Source organism: Mobula birostris, chromosome 25 (assembly GCF_030028105.1).
Source record: "Mobula birostris isolate sMobBir1 chromosome 25, sMobBir1.hap1, whole genome shotgun sequence".
Classification (NCBI taxonomy): Eukaryota; Metazoa; Chordata; class Chondrichthyes; order Myliobatiformes; family Myliobatidae; genus Mobula; species Mobula birostris.
This window is the reverse complement of record NC_092394.1, coordinates 26,476,346-26,497,651: the sequence shown is the minus strand read 5'-3', so window position 1 is coordinate 26,497,651 and position 21,306 is coordinate 26,476,346. Positions and strand designations below refer to the sequence as shown.

Genomic DNA, 21,306 nt, shown 5'->3' with positions numbered 1-21,306 from the left:
AGACTGATTGAACATTTTGCTCCATTATTGCAGGTCCTTGCAGTCATGCAGAAATACTTTACCCAAGTGCTTAATTAAAACACTTATTGGCTTGTACTGTAAAGGGTTTCATTTTTCAACACTGACGGTGCTTAAAATGTGCATGCACAATTACCGATACAAAGCAAATAAAATATTAAAGGGAGAATAACTGGATTAATGTGAATAATCTGATGTTCTGATGTACATATGATGAATAAATCTAAATCTGAGTCTAGATCTAAACCTAAGTCTAATTTCCCGGTATATTTAGCCACATGTTATAAGCCCAGAGTCACAGAACACTACAGCATAGAAAAAGGCTCATCGGCTCATCTAGTGTGTGTCAAGCCATTATTCTACCTTGTACCATCGACCTGCACCTGGGTCATCACCCTCCATACCCCTCTCATTTATGTGCTTATCCAAATTTCTCTTAAATGTTGAAATTGAACCTGCATTCGTTGCTTCTGCTGGCAGCTTGTTCCACACTCTCACTACCCTCTGAGTGAAGAAGTTCCCCCTCAGGTACCCTTAAACATTTCACCTTTTACCTTTAACCCACGGCCTCTAGTTGTAGCCTCATTCAACCTCAGTGGAAAAAGCCTGCTTGCATTTACCCTATCTATACTTTTTGTAAATTTGGATGCCTCTATCCAATCTCCCCTTAATCCTCTACATTCTAGGAAATAAAGTCCTAACTTATTCAACCTTTTCCTCAAGTCCTCATAATATCCTGTTATTTTCTCTACACTTTTTCAAACTTATTTACATTTTTCCTGCAGATAGCTGACCAAAACAGCACATAATACTCCAAATTTGGCCTCCTCAACATCTTGTACAATTTCAACACAACATCTCAGCTCCAGTACTCAATACATTCATTTATGAAGGCTAACATGCTAAAAGCTTTCTTTATGACCCTATCTACCTGTGACACCATCTTCAAGGAATTATGGATCTATATTCCCAGATCCCTCTCTTCTACTCCACACTTCAATGCCCATGGCTCTTCATGAAAGACCTATCCTCATTGGTCCTTCTAAAGTGCAACTCCCTACACTTGGGTCTTGTCAAAGGGTTTTGGCCTGAACTGTCAACTGTACTTTGTCCATTGATGCTGCCTGGCCTGCTGAATTCCTCCAGCATTGTGTGTGTGTGTTGCTCGGATTTCCAGCATTTGCAGATTTTCTCGTTTCTGATTTGACCCCTCACACTTCTCTGCATTAAATTCTATCTTGCATTTTTCAGTCCATCTTTTCATCCATTCCAGATCCTGCTGCAAGCTTTGATAGTCTTCCTCACTGTCCACTACACCCCCAATTTTGGTGTCTTCCGCAAATATCCTAATCTAGTTTACCACATCATCATTCAGAACATTGATACAGATAACAAGTAGCATTGGACCCAGCACCGATCCCCGCAGCAAACCAATAGTCACAAGCCTCCAGTCAGCCAGGCAACCAACTACTACCGCTTTCTGGCTTCTCCAGCACAGACAATACTTAATCCAATTTACCTCGTCTTGAATGCCAAGCGACTGAACCGTCTTGACCAACCTCCCATGTGAGATCATGCGGGACCTTCTCAAAGGCCTTGCTAAAAGTCCACGTAGACAAACATTCGCTACCTTGCCTTCATCAAATTTCCTGATAACTCTTGCAAAAATCTCTATAAGATTGGTTAGACATAACCTACCACACAAAAAGCTACGTTGACTATCCCTAATCAGTCCCTGTCTATCCAAGAATTTATTTACTGTATCTTGTTCCTTTGAATAACTTTCAATAACTTTCCAGTACAGCTTACCAGTCTAACCAGCCTATAATTTCCTGACTTATTCTTAGAGCATTTCTTAAACAATAGAACAACATTAGCTATCCTCCAATCCTCTGATACTTCACCTGTGGCTACAGATGTTTTAAATATCTCTACTAGGGCCCCTGCAGTTTTTACATCAGCCTTCCACAGGGTCAGAGGGAACACCTTGTCAGGCTCTGGGGATTTATCCACCCTGATTGGGTTCATCGGGTGATGAGGTGGAGATAGGTCTCTAGCGAAGGAGGTTTAAGGTGCTCCTTTCCTCCGCTAGCCTGCAAGCTGCCTGATTATCCCCCGATCAGTTTCATGAGAAGCTGTGGGAACAGGTGAAGGATGTTCGTATGGACAGCTGGTGCATATTACAATTCCTGGTTATGCGATCACTGATGTCAGGTAGACAATCTTTGAAGAGAATTGTATTGTAAAGACATTGCCCAGAAGATGGTAATAACAAGCCACTTCTGCAGAGAGATTTGCCATGAACAAGGATGGTCATGGGACCATGATCGCCTACAGCATATGACATGGCACATAATGACAATGCTGATGATAGTGAATTTGCCTCAACACAGCAAACACCTCCTTCTCTGTAGTCTGTAAACTGTCTATGTCCTCACTTTTTCACACCCTATAGACTCTGTGTCCGTCTCCCAAGTAAATACAGACGCAAAAAAATCCATTAAGATCTCCTTCATCTCTTTCAGCTCCATGCATGGAAAACATCTTCTAGAGGACCATCTTTTTTTTCTTAATATATCTGTAGAAGCTCTTAGGATCCTCCTTCACCTTGCCTGCTAGAGTAATTCATGCCTTCTTTTGGCCCTCCTGATTTCCTTCTCAAATGTTCTTTTGCATTTTTTATACTCCTGAAGTACCTCATTTGCTCCTACCTGCCAAGGATTCTTACATGCACCCTCCTCTTTATCTTAACCCTGGCCTCAATATCTCTCAAATACCAAAGTTCTCAAAATTTGTATCCTTACCTTTTGCAATGATAGGAATATACAAATTTGGTACTCTCAAAACTTCACTTTGGAAGGCCTCCCACTTATAAAGTACGCCTTTACCAGAAATCAATCTGTCGCAATCCACAATTGCAAGATCCTTTTTTGAACCATCAAATTTAGCCTTTCTTTAACTTGGAATCTCAACCTGACGACCAGACCTATCCTTTTCCATAATTACCTAAAAACTAATGGCATCATGATCCTTAGATGTATCGTTCCTCTACACAAACTTCTGTCAGCTGCCCGCTCTCATTCCCTATTAGGAGATCCAGTGTTACACTCTCTCTATTTGGGACTTCTGTGTACCGATTAAGGAAACTTTCCTGAACATATTTGACAAACTATTTCCTATCTAGCCCTTTTACTGTTTTGGAATCCCAGCCAATATGCAGAATGTTAAAATCAACTGTTATCACAATATTATGTTTCCTGCGACAGGCTGCAATCTCTCTACAAATTTGCTCATCTAAATCTCGTTGGCTGTTGGGTGGTCTATAATATAATCCCATTAACATGGTCATATCTTTCTTATTCCTCAGTTCTACCCTTAAAGCCTCACTAGACAAGCTCTCCAGCCTGTCCTGTTTGAGCACTGCCATGACATTTTCCCTGACTATAATACCACCACATCCCCTTTAATGCCTTCCACGCTATCATGTCTAAATCAACAGAACCCCAGAACATTGAGCTGCTAGTCCTGCCCCTCCTGCAACCAAGTTTCACGAGTGGCTACAATGTCATAACTCCATATGCTGATCCATGCTATAAGCTCATCTGCCTTTCCTACTATCCTCCTTGCACTGAAATATACGCAGCTCAGATTGTTAGTTCTGCTATGCTCATCCTTTTGATTCCTGACTTTGTATATAGGCTTAACAATATCTTTCTCAATAACCACTCCACTATCTGTTGTGGAGCTCTAGTTCCCATCCCCATGCAACTCTAATTTAAGCACACCACCCCCCTCCCCCCACTATGCATCGCTAAGAAACCTTCCCGTTAGGATATTAGTCCCCCTCCAGTTCAGCTGCAAACCATCCCATCTGTACAGGTACCACCTTTCCTGGAAAAGATCCAAAAATCTGAAGTCCTCCCTCCTACACCAATTCCTTAGCCATATGTTAAACTGTATGATCTTCCATTTTCTGGCCTGATTAACATGTGGTCTGGGTAGTAATCCTGAGATGATAACCCAAGAGGTCCCCATCCCTTAATTTAGCACATAATTCCCTCAGCTCACTTTGCAGTACCTCGTCACTCCTACCCCTGCTATTGGTACCGATGGAGACCACGACCTCTGGCTCCTCACCCTCCCACTTACGAATGCTTTGGACTCAATACAGGATGTCACTGAACCTGGCACCCTGGAGGTAACATACCATCCGGGAATCTCGTTCTTGTCTACAGAACCTCCTTTCTGTTTCCCGAACCAATGATTCTCCTTTCACAACAGCTCAACTTTTCTACCCCATTCTCTTCCGAGCCACAGAGACAGACTCAGTGCCAGAGACCTGACAACTGTGGCTTTCCTCTGCTAGGTCATCCAACCCCCAACTGTATCTAAAACAGCACCTGTTGCTGAGAGGAATGGCCATAGGGGTACTCTACATTGGCTGCCAATCCCCTATTCCCCTCCTGACAGTCACCCGATATCTACCTGTGTCCTGCACCTTGGATGTAACTGCCTCCCAGTATGTCCTGTCTATCAACCCCTCAGCTTCCTAAGTGATCCAAATTTCATCCAGTTCCCGCTCCAACTCCTTAACGCAGTCTGTTAGAAGCTGCAGCAGGATGCACTTCTTACAGGTGTAGTCATCAGGGACACTGGAGTTTTCCCAGCCTTCCATCATTCCATAAGAGGAGCATTCCACTATCTTGCCTAAATGTGCAGAAAGAAAGAATAAATAACAAAAAAACTACTCATGGCCTATGCCTCTCCTCAACAAATCCTCAATAAGCAAAAGCCCCAAGTCACTCACACAATGGCCACTCAGCTTAAACCTATTTTGTTTTTACTGGATCTTGCCAAGTACCTAATTATACACAATCCAATGTCTCCTCAGGAACTGTGACATGCAAAATGTGCTGACTGCCTGTACTCACTTCTTTTAAACTGTCTCTCTCTCTCTACGCAATCCAATGTTTCCTCTGGAACTGTAGCATGCAGATCCTACTGAAAGTAATTTCTGTTGCCTTCAGGTTTCAAAATCAACATGTCACTTTTGTGCCACAGAACGTGATGTTCCAGTTTACCTTGAACAGGAGTCTGGTAGATAACACAGTAATTCTCATCTCCTAAGAACTCTGTTGTCGTGTCACTTGACAGCCTCCCACAGAGCTGGTCGTTCACAATGTCATGAAGCGTGAAGTGAGTTGTGGCAAATCCACAGTAACATTCTGTTCTTCTGATGACAACGAGGGGAAATTCCTGTCAAAGAAAATTACATGAAATTGTGACATGGGCTCCCGAATCTCTTTTTAAGCTGGTACCCTGCAAGTTGCTGTATCTTTGCTGTCAAGTGAGGAAAAGAGTTCTTTCTTCTTGTTGACTGCACACTTAAAAAAAAGCAATCGTGTTGTTCTCCTCAAAAAGGAATTGAGTATTTAGACCCTGGCTTGCACGTTGGTGGGATTGCTCATAAACAGTAATCCAATGCAAATTTTACAGAGTTTTAGAACAATGATAAATGAATTTAAAAGCCCAAGTACTTTGCCAAAATTAGTGAAGAAAACTTCACCTCCCAAGTCTTCTTTTGTTAGTGACACTAAAGTAAACTTCTTGACAAAGTTTTCTATGGTGCCGATCCTTTTGAGTATAAATCTATTCAATAAACAGTATGCTTAGCACTGCAGACAGGGAATACATTTCCAGGTGATTTTACCTCATGAAGATATTTTCTGCTACACATATCTTTAAATCCAGTAATTTTTTTTGCAGTTTAATGTAATTTTAATGCAATGAACCAAGCCATTAAAGATAATAGCTGCCAAAATTGATTGCTTAATATTCTATTATGATATTTATTACAAAGAATTTCATATTTTGTTAAGATAAATTATTAATCAATATCGACCTGTCCTGAGAGTGTCCAATTCCTGGTTGTGTTCTTTGCATCTCTCTCTTATTATGCAAAATACAGATTGAGTACCCCTTATCCGAAATGCTTGGGGCAGGAAGCGTTTTGGATTCTGGATTTTTAAAAAAAAAATTGAATATATAACATTATAGGGGATCACCGCCATCTCTGACTGAATTTATGTTCCACTGGTAATCAGCCTTGGCCTTGCACTTGTTCATCACACATATGTACTGATGCAGCTGTTCAGCAAGTTAAATTTTCATCAGTGACAATCTTGGCAAACTCATCAATGAATTTCTCTGCTGCTTCATGAACAGCAGATACTTTATTCCCACAAACCTTTAAAAAAGTAATGTCATGCCTTTTCTTAAATCTCTGCAACCAGCCTGCTGAATATTCACAATTACCTTCCATTTTCAGTTCATCACGGTAGATCTTTGCTTCATGATCAGCAAACCGTTAAGCGGCAAATGTTCACTTCAATACTGATGAATCCACTTTTACGATACACAATTGAGATCTTCATTTTTCACTTCATGCAGTGTTTTTCTATTTTTCATTAACTTCTGTTTATTGCATGCATGAGGTCACTTCTCAGAATTATCTGTGGTGCGCAAAGACCTGCACAAGTACTGGGAACTTGCCCAGCGTCTTGCAGAATTTTCCATTTGTGGCATCATGTCAACACTCAAAAAAAATTCAGGTTTTGAAAGTTTTTGGATTTTATAATTTTTGATAGGAGGTAGTCTACCTGTACTGTCATTCCTATGTGCTACTCCTGTGAAATCTACATTTGGGTCTATTCCAAGCTGCCAGAGATTTCCCTTAATGTATGATGACTGTCAGAAAGTTCATTTGTCATCAATTCCAGCTGCAGCCAGTAATAGATCCATTACATTAGATGAATTGGTCATTCAGCCAGAGCTGAAGTGCATGTGCAACACAACTTGAATGAATCCAGAGTATGAAGCTATACAGCAGGAATGGGAGTCCAATGGAAGATATTTGTATGCAAGTTATTCACATTTCTGTACAGGCACTTGTGTGAAATTAAAACAACATGCTTTTGATACTTAGCAGACCAGGCCGCATCTACAGAGATAGAAACAATGTTAGCATTTCAGTCAAAAATCCTTTGTCAAAACCAGAAAAGATACAGGAGAACCATACTTCAGCAAGTCACTGGGGGTATTAGTCTTCCAAAGGTAGCTTTGAAAACAATCTCAAACATTTTTAGCTTCTCGAACTGGAAAATGAGAAGCGTTTAAGATGGCTTTTCAAGATGTGGAATGATTTCTCCTGGCCATTTTCTGTCACACTGAAACCCAATGTAATCCTTTTTCCTCAGATGAGATAAAATACAAAATCTGGCATGTACATATAATCTTAGAACATCACACAGTACTTCACAACCAATTGGGTAACCTTGAAGTATTGTCGCAAGTGCGGGAAATGTGAGAAATTTGTAATAATAAGTTTTTTATATTGTAATGATGTTAGCTGAAGGAGACATATTTGCTAGGACACTGAGGAGGACTCAACTGTCCTTCTTCAGCGCAGTTGTCAGTGCTTTGTTCAACGTTTCAATCAAAAGAAAGCTCTCCTGGTAGTGTGCTGCCTAGTAGTCCAACAGGATCAAGAATTTCTTGCTTCCATTTCTAGTTCTGTGGATTCTAATGTGGCTGATGGGACCAATATGTCATAAATGGGGCAATGGGCTTTTGTGTACTACTAACAACTGTGGTACTGAACGAAGTACTAACCAGAATGCTCTTTCTCATTTTAGAAACTGATGAGCTATGTCAGTGAGATATCACATTTTTTTCTCACCACTTTACCCACCACCCCACTCTCCAAGAGGATCTGAATTTTTACTCTGTCATCTCTTACCATGATGGAGCTTCAAGCAGTTTTAAAAAGTCTGGTGTCAGGTGTGAGAACCACATAGACTTCCCTTTCTAGCAGACTATAATTAAGGCCTCATTGCTAGCGATGTTGATCCGGCAGAGGATGTCGGCATTGGTTCACTTAAACTGGCAGTGGGGATTTGGAGAATATTTTTTATATACAGACCGCACTGATGATTTCTCTCCACTACAGATTGTTGTAGGTAATCTGTCTCTCAGAACACACAGAAGAGTAAGAAACTCTGCTACCCATGAGCTCTATGCCATATCTGAGGTCTTGAACTTTAAATACTACTTTGCTTAGATTGTCGAAGACTGTGCTAGTGCGTTGAAAATGGAATAGTAAATTTCACTGATAGGTGTCTACCTTCACTGATGGGTGGGTCTTGAGAATTGGGAAAAGGTATGCATTTTTCAGGAGCGTGACATGGACCTTCATTGCTGGTGGGTGGTGTTCCATAATGGTTTTATCTCTTGTATGCTTCAGTGAACAAGTTGAACATGACAGAATCAGAAGAGTAGCACAGTTAATTGCCACAGTTTATGGCCTGAAAGTTTTAGTTACCCTCTGCTTTTACAATCTGGTTCATGGAGGGGGTTCACAATGTACACTTCTTTATTCTTTTATATGTATTCTGAAAAATTGTCAGCATGGCATTTGCAAGAAAAATAAGATGAAGGTTGAAGACATTCACCCCAAGGAATTCAACTGACCTTAGGGCACAATTGCAATCAAACTTTTTTTTTAAACAAAGGTTTATTCAATGACTATAGCAATAGTGCAATACATTATACAATAATCAAGGGCTTCATAAGCTATTAATAGTTTCTAATTAAAATAAGATTCTTACTATCTAAACACACTCGAGCCTCATCAAACATCTACTTTGGCATCAGAACCAACAGATAAAAAAAACTGCTGAGACAGGAGCATGTCAGTTCACAGCAGCAGAGTGGAGTCTCCTGCAAAATATCAATATTGAATCCCAAACTAATTGGCAATAAAAAATCCTCAGTGTATTGTTACCACAGTTACCTATCCTTTTTATCTACTATAAATTACGCTTGACAACATAGAGGTTTTACAATGCTTTGCAATAAAAAAAAATTAGTTTTTTTAATTCAAGATCTCCCTCAGAAAGGCAGAAATCAAACCAGTAATGTGAGATTCAAACCTGCTTGATATCACTTGAGAAATGATTTCCCTTTATTTGCATTTTGTACCAGTACCAATACCTTTTACTAATACTGATCACATTGTTACTAACTGGATGGCAACTTTAAATGACCAACAATGGAATTGTTAATGGAATATTAATTTCATTTTTAATACCACCACTCAGAGATACATCAGCTCGAATAAATGCAGCAAATTCCCAAGGATCAACAAAGCATATTTTACCCACTTCTCATCCTTTGCTTTAATTTGTTTGTCTCACATGTTTCCTCTGGGTGCTCTGGTTTCCTCCCACAGTCCAAAGACATACTGGCTGGTAGGTTAGTTGGCCATTGTAAATTGTCCCGTGATTAGACTAAGATTAAATTGGGGAATTGCTGTGTGGTGCAGCTCAAAGGGCCGATTCCACACTATATCTCAATAAATAATTAAATGTTAAATGGGGCAGTCATCTAGTTATTATTTAGAAAGAAAAAATATACATGCGTTCTGGAAATCCGAAATACAAATAAAAAATGCTATAAACAAGATCAGACAAAATGGAAAGATTATCCATCTGAAATACCAACACCAGTTTATCAAAACAATATAAACATACTATTTGTTCCCAAAATGAAATAAATTAAGGATAAACATGTTGTTCTGCACCACTAATTAAAGGAATTAACTTTTTTCAGGTTTTGAGGTTTTAAATCATCAGCACATGTAACTTCAGAATTAATGTTTTGTTTCTGCATCCTGTTGGGGCTCTATCTTACCTCCCATAGTACACTTGAAAAAATAAATGCATGAACAGGCAGAGATGTGTTAACAAAATAAAGAATGCGAAAATGGAGCAGTATATTAAAAATATTTTGCTCTATTATTATTCCAACAGTTTTTTTTTGCATAAATGCACACCTGAAAAGGAGATTTAATTGGGTTTCAGAATTAACTTTAACGTGCAAACTCCCACAGAATGGATGCAAATGTACATGCATTTCTGTAGCATGGATTATGTCGGCCATCACTAATCTCATACTTTCCTGCCAAGGTCTTGCAATTTAATCTTTATAAGGAAAAGAATAGCTTTTCCTTTTAATATGTTTCTGCTGCACAAAATGCCTTCAGAGAGAAATCATCTTGTCCCATTAATGGTAACATGCAAAACATTTCAGTATCAAGGTTTGCATCTCTATTGACAAATTCTGTAAATATTGTAGAGGGAGGAGTGAATACGGACAATTTGCAGAAAGGTGCACAAGCAATTGGGTTATCATTGTGGGAGCTTTAACTTTATTAATATTGACTGGAAATGGTCTTAGATGGGGAAGAATTTCTGAACTTCTCCAAGATAGATTTGAGGCAATATGTAGATGATTATATCAGACAAGGGGCTCTATTGGATTTATTTTTGGTAAATTAAGCCAAGCAAATGGCAGAAATGCTAGAGAGTGGACACTGGGAACAGTAATTATCATTCTTTAAGCTTCAGATTAGACTTGAAGAGGGATAAGGACGGTCTGCAAGTCAGGGTCCTAAGTTGGAGGGAGAACCTTTGTTCGATAGCATAATGCAAAACCTGGCACGAATAGATTGGGTGCAGCTGCTTGTAGGTGAAATAGGGCCAAATAAACATGAGTCTTAAAAGGTGATAGGGAGAGATCAGTCAGGAGACTGATCCAAAATGTTAAAGTCCATGAGATTCAAGGCAAGCTGGCAAAGTCAGCTTGGTAATAGGAGGTAGAAGATGGTGGTGAAGAGCTGCTGATGGAGTCTGTGACTGTAGGTACATTACAAGGATCTATGCTATGACACGTGATGTTTGTTACTTGGACGTGAATGTACATGGCTACTAAGTTTGCAGATAATACAAAAATGATGATGTGGATAGAAGGGAAAATTGATTAAGGTGACAGCAGGAAAAAATGTTAGCTGGAAAGTCAATCAGTGCAATGGTAAATGTGAGGAGGTGTACTCTGGGAAGATAAACAAACAGTAGGATAACCATGGGGGGTCTCGGGAGTGTTGATGAACAAAGGACCCATGGAGTGCAATAAGTGGGAGCCTTGTAAAGGGGAGATAATGAGAATTCTAAGCAGATATGTTCCTGTGAGAGTGAAAGACAAGGACAGCAAGATTAGCGAACACCAGATGGGATGCTAAGTGACTGTTGGGAAACAAAGCATGGCAGATATGGGCAACTGGGAATCTAATGATACTTATGCGTGGGGCCTAGAACAGATACTCTGAAATTATAACACTGAGGTATTTAAAGTTGCTGACCCTCTCCACCTCTAAGTTGTTCGGCATCACTCAGCCAGATTTTCAATCTCAGACATCCCACCTCTCCCGGAAGTTCCGGGAGTCTCCCGCATATTGATAGCGGCTCCCTGATGCCCAGAAATTATATACAACATTCTGCAAATCAATTTTTTTGAGAGAGGGAGGGAGAGCGAGCATCCTGATTGGTCCCTCTTCGTGCTAAATAGACCTATCAGTTTTCTCTGTGGGCGGGCTTTACAATCGACCTCAAAAATAATGACGGTGTCGCTCGCTGCACTGTTTGCAACAGTGACTTTTCTATTGCCCATGATGGCCCAGACTGTAAGAGACATGTTGAGGTGAGTTTAACAGGTGTCATTCATTCATTAGCATTGCTAACGTTATTTAAACCAGCTGGCTAGCTGCTAAGGAGCTACTCTATTGATGTCCTACGTGATGATGCCAAACTCTCTGCAGACTTACTTAAAGTTGTAATAGAATAAACATAATATAATATATGTATATATTTTAATGCCACATTTTCTGTATATATCCAACTTTGTTTACAGGTTAGACAAAATCACTAAACAAAGTATTACATACACCCTTGGAGGTCGACGGGGGGTGGGGTTGGGAAGGGGGGATATGGGGTTGCGGGGGCGGGGGTGCTACCTTCCTGAAATGGTGGCGCTACCTCCCTGAAATGAATTTTAACAGGGTGGGATGTCTGCAATCTCCATCCTCAATGCTGATTTGTCATCACTTCTGATTTAGCCATCGACAGTGGTGATGAGAGCAAACTTAAATATGGCATTGGAACTGTGCTTAGCCTCACAGTTGTAAGTATAAAGTGTGTGGAGCAGGGGACTAGGCACTGAGCCTTGTGGTGTGCCTGCACTAATGGAGATCGTGGAGGAGATTTTGTAACCAATCTGAATTGATGGGGTCTGCGGGTGACGAAGTCGAGAATCCAATTGCACAAGGAGGTATTGAGACCAAGGTCTTGAAGCTTATTGATTAGTTTTAAGGAGACGATGGTATTAAATGCGCAGCTGTAGTCGATAAAGAATATCCTGATATATGCATCTTTGCTTTTCAGCTATCCAGGGTTGAGTGAAGAGCCAGTGAAATGGTGTCTGCTGTGGACCTGCTGTGTCTGTACGCAAATTAGAGTGGATCTAAGTCACTTCTCACAGGAGTTGATATGTTTCATCAACAACCCCTCACAGCACTTCATCACAATGGATGTAAGTGTTACTGGATGATAGTCATTGACAGAGGTTACCACGTTCTTCTTAGGCACCAGTATAACTGAAGCCTGCTTGAAGCATGTGGGGTCGTCAGACAACCAAAGTCAAAGGTCAAGGATATCCAGCCAGTTGATTAGCACAGGCCTTTAGTACTCAACCAGGTACCCCATCAGGCTTTCTGTGGGTTCACCCTCCTGAAGGATCCTCTCACATTGGCCTCAGAGGATCATCATGGGCTGTGAGAGTTTGTGAAGTTTCCTCCATGCTTTGATGGTCAAGGCAAGCATAGGAGGCATTGTGCTCAGCTGGGAGTGAAGCCTTATTGACACATATGTCACTTGATTTCACTTCATTCAAGCCCTGCCATAGTTGTTCAGCATCCTTCAGTGATTCAAGTTTAGTCCAGAATTGCCACTTCACACTTCAAATGGCTTTCTGGACGTTGTACCTGGACCTCTTTTTTTTTACTTGTTCGCCAGACATGAATGCCACTGACCTGGTCCTCCGCAGATTGTGGATCTCGCTGCTCATCCAGGGCTTCTAGTTGGGGAAGACTCTGAATGATTTTGAGGGGACATATTCATCTGTAACTGTTTTTATAAAGTTTGTGACAACTGCGCTGTGAAGGGTCAAAAACCCTTTGACCCTTCAAAAAGCTGCCACAATACACATGGATACTAGCTGCCTATTACAGAAGATCGCACAGCTCCCTCTAACTGGTTGGCAATCCATGTAACTTTCAGCAGGGAGCCCACACCCTATCTCAGCTTGCTTCTTTTTTGTCAGATGATACTGTAGCAACTTTTAGTAGCTAAATTACACCCTCAAATCAGATAAGTTAACTTAGTGTGCTGATCAGGTAGTCTGCCAGAGGAAGTAGGATCTCCCAGTGGCCACGCATTTTAATTCCACATCCCATTCCCATTCTGATATGTCTATCCACGGCCTCCCCTACTGTCAAGATGAAAACACACTCAGGTTGGGGGAACAACACCTTATATTCCGTCTGGGTAGCCTCCAACCTGATGGCATGAACACTGACTTCTCAAACTTCCGCTAATGTCCCACCTCCCCCTCATACCCCATCTGTTATTTATTTATATACACACATTCTTTTTCTCTCTCTCCTTTTTCTCCCTCTGTCCCTCTCACTATACCCCTTGCCCACCCTCTGGGCTTTTCCCCCCCTCCCCCTTTTCTTTCTCCCTCGGCCTCCTGTCCCTCTCATATCCCTTTTGCCAATTAACTGTCCAGCTCTTGGCTCCATCCCTCCCCCTCCTGTCTTCTCCTATCATTTTGGATCTCCCCCTCCGCCTCCCACTTTTAAATCTCTTACTAGTTCTTCTTTCAGTTAGTCCTGACGAAGGGTCTCAACCTGAAATGTCGACTGTACCTCTTCCTAGAGATACTGCCTTGCCTGCTACGTTCACCAGCAATTTTTATGTGTGTTGCAGGAATAAAGATGTCATCTGACAATTAGGATTTTGATATCATCACAGCTGCAGTATTGTACTGTATTTTGTACTGTATCTCCTTTCTGAAAAAAATGGTGCACTTGCCATAGAAGAACAGCGACAACCTTCATCAAACTGGCTCCAGGATTGTCAGGTTTGCTCTTCAAGGAGCAACTGAGTGAACTACGTCTGCTGTCAACAGAGTTTCGATGAATGAGGGGTGATCTTTAGCAGGAGGGTGGTGAATCTGTGGAATTTGTTGCCACAAGCGGCTGTGGAGGCTGGGTCATTGCCTGTTTTTATGGCGGAGTTTGATAGGTTCTTGTTTAGTCAGGGCTTGAAAGGTTACAGGGAGAAGGCAGAATAATGAGGTTGGGAGGGAAATGGATCAGCCATGATAAAATACTGGAGTGCATTCAATGGTCTGAATGGTCTAATTCTGTCCCTGTGTCTTATGGTCTTAACTGAAACTGAAAAGTAAATACAGGCTTTGACAGGATGGATGTAGTGAGGATGTTTACCTTGGTTGTCATTACCTTGGCAGAGGTTACGGTACCATAACAAGGAGAAAGCTGCTTAGAACAGAAATGAGGGCATAGGTTTGCAGAAACTGGGTGAAATAAGGGATAGGTGGGTAATGCAAACAATTGGGACAAAGTAGAAGGTCAGTTATGGTCTTTCTAGGTGGCGGAAAAGATCCAAACAGACAACTACAGGTGCACATTCCTTTATCTGAAATTCTGAAATCCAGAAAGCTCTGAAAACCGACGTCAGTTGTGGCTCAGCGCTCGTACTGGTTACACGTGCATTTGCTGTTCGCTGATACTTTGTGTTCACTGTTGACTTTGTGTTTAATTTCACTGCGAAAATGTCAAAAAGAGCTGCAGATACCCCTATGGGTAACAATGAGAAAAAGAGAAGGAATCTTCTCTATCAATAACGCAGCAAGTGGAGTTATTGCAGAAGCTTGATCGTGGTGTGTGTGTGCGGCGTCTTACTGAAGAAAATAGTGTCGGAACTACCACTGTATGTGATATAAATAAAAAGACAAGTTATTGAAGTTTTATAGTGACAGTGACATTCTACATCTATTCCAATAAGTCATTTACCATGTGTTTGATTCGGTTCATTTGAAGCTGTATATTTTTTATGTTTTATTGTATGCTTTTGTTGGAAATAAAATTTCTTCTTGTCATTATTCCTTAAACAATACAGTATAACAATTATTTACATAGCATTTACATTGTATTAGGTATTGTAAGTAATCTAGAGATGATTTAAAGTATACCGGAGGATGTGTGTAGGTTTGGTGTGCCGCTGGGGTCTTAAAGTCCACCGCACTGAAACAAGTTAAATAAGGGACTTGAGCTTACGTGTTTTTTTTGGTATCGGTGGGGGGGGGGGCGGGGGGGGAGACGGGGTCTGAAATCCGAAAAATTCTGAATTCTGAAATACAACTGGCCCCAAGGATTTCGGATAAGGGATTGTGGACCTGTAGTATATTCCTGCTCCTATTTCTTACATTCATATGCTCTCACATCAAAAGAGAAATTTGACGTCATTGCAACTTTTACAACTGCGTCAAAAAATTTAAATTTTTAAAATATCTTGCCTACTTAAAATTAGTCTTTACATTAAGGCTTATAAATGTCTTGGCTTTAAGCTAAGCACAGAACGCTTGGATGTGGGCCATAATTATGCTCTGTATAAAATTTGCTTACTGTTATGACCCACACTTAACCGCTGACAGCAATAACCCATTTTTAAGCCTACTGGTCTCTATTAAAACAGGCTTATGCTCTAATGGTTGTTATTCTTCAATAAGTTGCTTTTAAGGCCACAAAAGTAAATGCAATTCAGTACACCATTGCAAAACACACATCAATAAACAGTGAAAGATTACTTGAGCCTTCATACACAATCCTTCAACACACAAATAAAAACTGAGTGAAGACAATAATAGTAAATAATAAAGTTATATAGCATAGAAAGGGGCCCTTTGGCCTAGTTGGTCTATGCCAACCAAGATTCCCATATAATCAGGTCCCATTTTTACCATATCTTCCTCCAAAACTTTTCTATCCCTGTACTTGCCCAAATACCTTTTAAATGTTGTTAATGTATGTACCTCAACCACTTCCTCAGGCAGCTAAGTCCATATACCCACTACCCTCTGGGTTTAAAAAGATTCCTGTCAGGCTCCTATTAAATATTTACCCATTCACCTTATAATTTTGCCTTCTAGTTCTTGATTCCTAAATCCTGGGAATAAGACTGTGCACATAGATCCTATCTAAACTCCTCTATTCGATCATCCCTCATTCTCCTATGCTCCAAGGCAAAAATTTGCAACCTGCTCAACCTCTCCCCGTAACTCAGCCCCTCAGGTTCTAGCAACATCCTCGTAAATCTGCTCTGCACTCTTTACAGCTCAATGGCATCTTTCCTACAGCAGGGTGACGAAAACTGAAAACAATATTTCAAATGTGGCCTCACCAACATCTTGTACAACTGCAACAAAATATCCCAACTGATATACTCAATGCACGGAATAATAAAAGCCAGTGTATCAAAAGCCTTCCTCACCACTCTGTCCACCTGCAATACCATAACAGCAACTATATGCAAAACTGCTTCTGCAGGATTACTGTTGGGATTAAAATGGAACTTCCCACTGTAGACTTGGATGGTAAGTAGTTTCCTTCACATAGGCCTCACAGCATTGGGCTGTCTACTGCCATTCCCAATGGCGAATCAGCAGATCGTATACTTCTATAGCCCCCCCGGCAAGCCTCAGTGTCGCTCGGCTCGCTGTCATCTAGGGAAACAGCCCTTGGCCCCGCCAACCTGGGTAATTAGTTTGTGTGGATGCTGTGTGATGTACCCCACCCCGCCCAAATAACAGATAATACACCCGATACGATTAAATGAATTACAGTTTATAGATATTAACGGAACTATATAATTAATAGAGATAAAATATAAAAGGAAAATAAAAGGCGCCACACTTATCAAAGTTCAATCTCTTCGTGCACAAACAGTTGGAGCTCCAGTAACAACCCTCTCTTCACCATTCGATCCCCTCTGACCACCTCGACCTGCCGCCTGGGACCAACAACGGTGGTCGACCAGACACTCCACACGAGTCCGTCTCCGTCTCCTCTCCTTGCCAAAGCCCCTGGACCTCGGACTCCTGCTCGGGGTCCGACCCCATTAGCCAACTCACGGTACCTTGTCCATTCTCCCATTCTCTCTCTCTCTCTCTCTCTCTCTCTCTCTCTCTCTCTCTCTCTCTCTCTGTCGCGCCTTCTGCCACAAAACCCACGTATCACAATAACTTACAGACACACTAGAAAGAATAACATCTATCCCAATTGGTTCATTTACTCTGTTATCTATATTATAACCCAAGCAAAGTGCTAGCACCAGAACTTTCTCAGCATTTAACATAACAAAGAAGCCATCTCAAGTATAACATAACAAAAAAGCCATTTTAATTAGCCTACGCAGTAACATAAAAGAAAAAACCCTTACACTTCAGTTTAGCAATACAACACAGGAGCAGACCTTTCGGTTCCAATGAGCCCGTGCCACCCAGTTAAACCATGTGACAAGTTGACCTACTCACCCATACTTCTTTGGAACGTGGGAGGAAATCAGAGCATCTGGAGGAAACACACACAGTTCTGAGAACGTACAAACTCCTTACAGACCGCGGCGGAAGTGAACCAGAAGTTGCAGGTGCTTCAATAGCATTATGCCGACTGCTACGCTACCAAGCCCAAAATGGAGGATTGTCTTTGGGGTGTAGGTCAGGATGGTGACAATGCTGCATTTTCAGTTTACCTTAGCCCAAATTAGAGGTTAAGGTAATTTTCTTGCCATCTCATCCTGGTACAATTCCAGTAAATGTGACTGATCACACTGGGTTGCCTGATGCTGTGATCAATATTCATTCCTCCACCAATACCATGAAAAACAGATTAAATGACTATTCCTCTCATTGCTTTTACAAGATCCTCAACCGCACTGGGCTGGCTGGTGGTGTAGTGGCAGCAGCGCCGGACTTCCGAGATCGAATCCAGCGGCTCTCTTGCATGCTTTCCATCCGTGCTGGGTTGAGGGTCGAGCTAGCAACTTGGCCTCGTAAAAATAAAAAAGCCTGCCAAAAAAATACACCGTTATGATGGCGTCCCGATGACTCCACTCGGAGTTAAGGGATTTCTTCTTCTTCTTCTTCTTCTTCAACAGCACTGGACGGTTACTATCATAAATCTAATTCTACTCTTGAGGGTAGCAGATCAATTATTCAGAGGTGAACTAGTGCAGACCATCAGCATTTTTAACTCCCCACATATCAAATGAATGATCCTGATTCACAGGTAATTACCAGTATAGAAAATTTGTGTGAATACTAATACCAATGGCCCTTACCCTAATTATCAGCTGGAGCCAGGAGAATTACTTTCTTGAGCCTTTCGAGTCACACTCTCATTTGGACCCACAGGAAAAGCCCAAACGCCAAATCAGGAGAGCAGGTTAAAATTGCTGGCAAGAGGATGATTGAGGGACTTTAGTGACTGATTTTAACATTGAGCTATTCTTTCCTTGGCTTTTAAATATCTTAATGAGAAGGCAAAGGAAGGTGGTTTATTGCTGCACGTGCATGGTAAGATCTCATGACACAATGATTAAGACAAAAAAGTGATTTGTCCTGATTTTGAGAATGTTGCATTTTACTGTTTTGAATGGGACCAGGTGGCTCACGTGGGATCAGCTCCCCCTGCTGAGGCTCTGCCCTTTGGTTTGAAGGCTGTAACTGATCTGACGGCTGGAGGTAGTTTGTGACCAACTGGTTTAGACCTTTTATGCCCAATAGCTGCAAAAGAATGGCTGCTTATTGATGCTTTCCTTCTCTGCTGTGATTCATTGAAATTTCATTCGAAAGGATTTACTACCATGCTCACAAGCAGTGCTTCTTTATGACCATAGAAAACACCACATCAGGTATTAGCTTCCCCTGTATTTGCACAGCTCATCCCTGTAACTCTAAACTGCAATGACATTGTGTAACCATACCCTATGACATAACTCCACTGATTTCAGCTCTCACGTTATAGGTAATAGTTAATCTTTGTCAATTTTCCTCAATATGATGTTCAGGCCCATCATTTCATTGAAAATGAATCAGAATCTGAAAAAAAAACTGAAGTGTAAAGAAAAATACTATAAACAAAGTTGGTCCATTGTCATAGCGCAGAAAGAAAAGGCACATTAATGTAACAAAAACACAGGGAAATACTATCCCATGCAATGATGCTCAGATGATAATGATCAAGCATCATTAGACAGACATTTACCCAAGGATGATATTACAATGGAAATAAATTTAAGTGTATTGCGTGTAGTTATTGTATAAAACAATTAACACTGCCAACAGGGCTTGGTCTCTAGGCAAGTTTCTTTCTCCTCCTCCTCGTCTGCATACCCCAGCCAAGGTTTTGAATTTTAAAAAGATCAGCCGTGAGCACCCTAAGTTGTCCAGCAGGTTTGAATGACCAAATGACTTACTCCTCTTTCTGTTTGTGTTTCTGTTTCTTACGAAGGATTGGCTGGTGAAGAGAGGGGAAAATGCCCTCCCAGAGACGGTACAATGGAAGAAATCGATAGAGAGTACACGGCTCCCCGAGGAGAATATGGTAAGATAACAATCACAAGCCAGTGAATGCCAGCTTGCTGCAAGCATGTGAAAAAGCCAAAGTCTATTTTCCCCTCAACATTGTATGACAGAGCAGGTCAGGAAAAGGAGAACATGTGACTTCAATATACTTTTTGATTTTGCCTTCACACTTTTTGAGCAAGCATCTTTATTTTCAAAAGTTTAATCTTTAGTTGGTTGAGGAGCAAAACCAGCTAGAATCAATTCAGGAACTTCAGCTTACACAACAGACACTGCATGAGGAGTCATGTCAAGTGAGAACTTCCACGTTTGCCTGGGAATTTTGTAAATCTTACACCTTCAGCCTTTACACATTTCAAACAAAGACCAAAACCTACACGCTATTACAATCACTGATCTTCTATAGTGGAAAATTGCACTTACCTTTTTAGTACAGAACTCAGTGCATTTAACAACAGTCAGGTTAGGCTGGATCGAATAGACGGGGAAGGTTTCTGTTAGATTCGCAGGTACCTTGAAACATCCTCGATAGAGAACATTCCTATCTGAAGCAACATAAAAGGGCTTATTACTTTAAGTCAACAACAACGGAACTGTTGAAGCATTTACTGAAAAGACAATTTATTTTCATAAATGAGCATAGGCTATGACTCTGCTAACTGCGTTGGAAGTGCTGCTCACCCAAACCAGAGACTGCAGCTTTAGTTTGGTTGCCTGTGGGAGATTTTTGAAGAAACATTTCACAACCTTTTCAAACACTAAGAATGGCAGTCAATACATATGGATAACAGCAGCAACTTGAATTAAATAGAAGGAAAGAACATTTGGTTTCTTTGTGGAGCGTAATCAATACAAAAGATAAAACCAAGACAAATGAGGACCAGTGACAAAAAACCTCAATTAATAGCATAGAATTGATATTAAAAACTTGAGAATGTGACAATATACAGATTAAATTATTAATGAATCAAAATTGTTCTAATTCTTTAAAAAGTTATATATTTGAGAGCGTGATGAAGTGATACTTGATATGATAGAGGATACCTCATAGTTCGATAAATTAATCTGAATAGAACTGCAGAGTTAAGGGTTGCTAAACAATTATTGAGAACTGAAATAACAGAATTTCACTCATGGCTATGTCCATGAAAGTCAGCAGATAATGTGTAGTGACGATTAGCTGCTGACTGACCCAGCAACTATATTTTATTTGAATGAGAAGGAAGAGTACTGGGTCTGCTGCTGGTAATATTTTATCTTGAAACGTTGCCCAAAATATAATGTTATTTTTAATTTAAGAATAGAAGGAGGATTAAGGTTCAAAGGAACATTGTTTCCTTTATTGCTCTAATCCTAACAAATACTGAATAATCACATTTCTTGTCCTTCTTAATTTTTTTTTCATTAATTTGTAAGAGCCCAATTAGTATTATGCTCTTCTCTCTCTCTCTCTCTCCATTCTTCTTTAAGATCCACTTTCAAAATATTTCTTTGATCAAGGTACAACTTTCCTTGAACATTTCTTTCTTCAATTTGTTGTCACACGGAGGATGTCCGTGAATCAAACTGGACCGTGTTATCCATTAAAAGTTGCGTTTGAATGCAAGTTCTTGCTCTTGCAATGGATCAAATTAATTCTGTTCTGTTTCCAAATAAAATCCAAGCAGA

At 40.6% G+C, this 21,306-nt stretch overlaps 1 protein-coding gene across 1 annotated transcript in view; it reads right to left on the bottom strand.

Moving 5' to 3' along the window:
• Positions 1-21,306, bottom strand: part of wscd1a (WSC domain containing 1a) — a 63,543-nt gene that overhangs the window by 8,741 nt on the left and 33,496 nt on the right. The window contains exons 4-5 of the mRNA XM_072243124.1: positions 20,062-20,183; positions 5,100-5,274 (exon numbers count right to left, since the gene is read on the bottom strand). Coding sequence (XP_072099225.1) covers positions 5,100-5,274; positions 20,062-20,183 — 297 coding nt within the window. The remainder of the gene's footprint in view (positions 1-5,099; positions 5,275-20,061; positions 20,184-21,306) is intronic.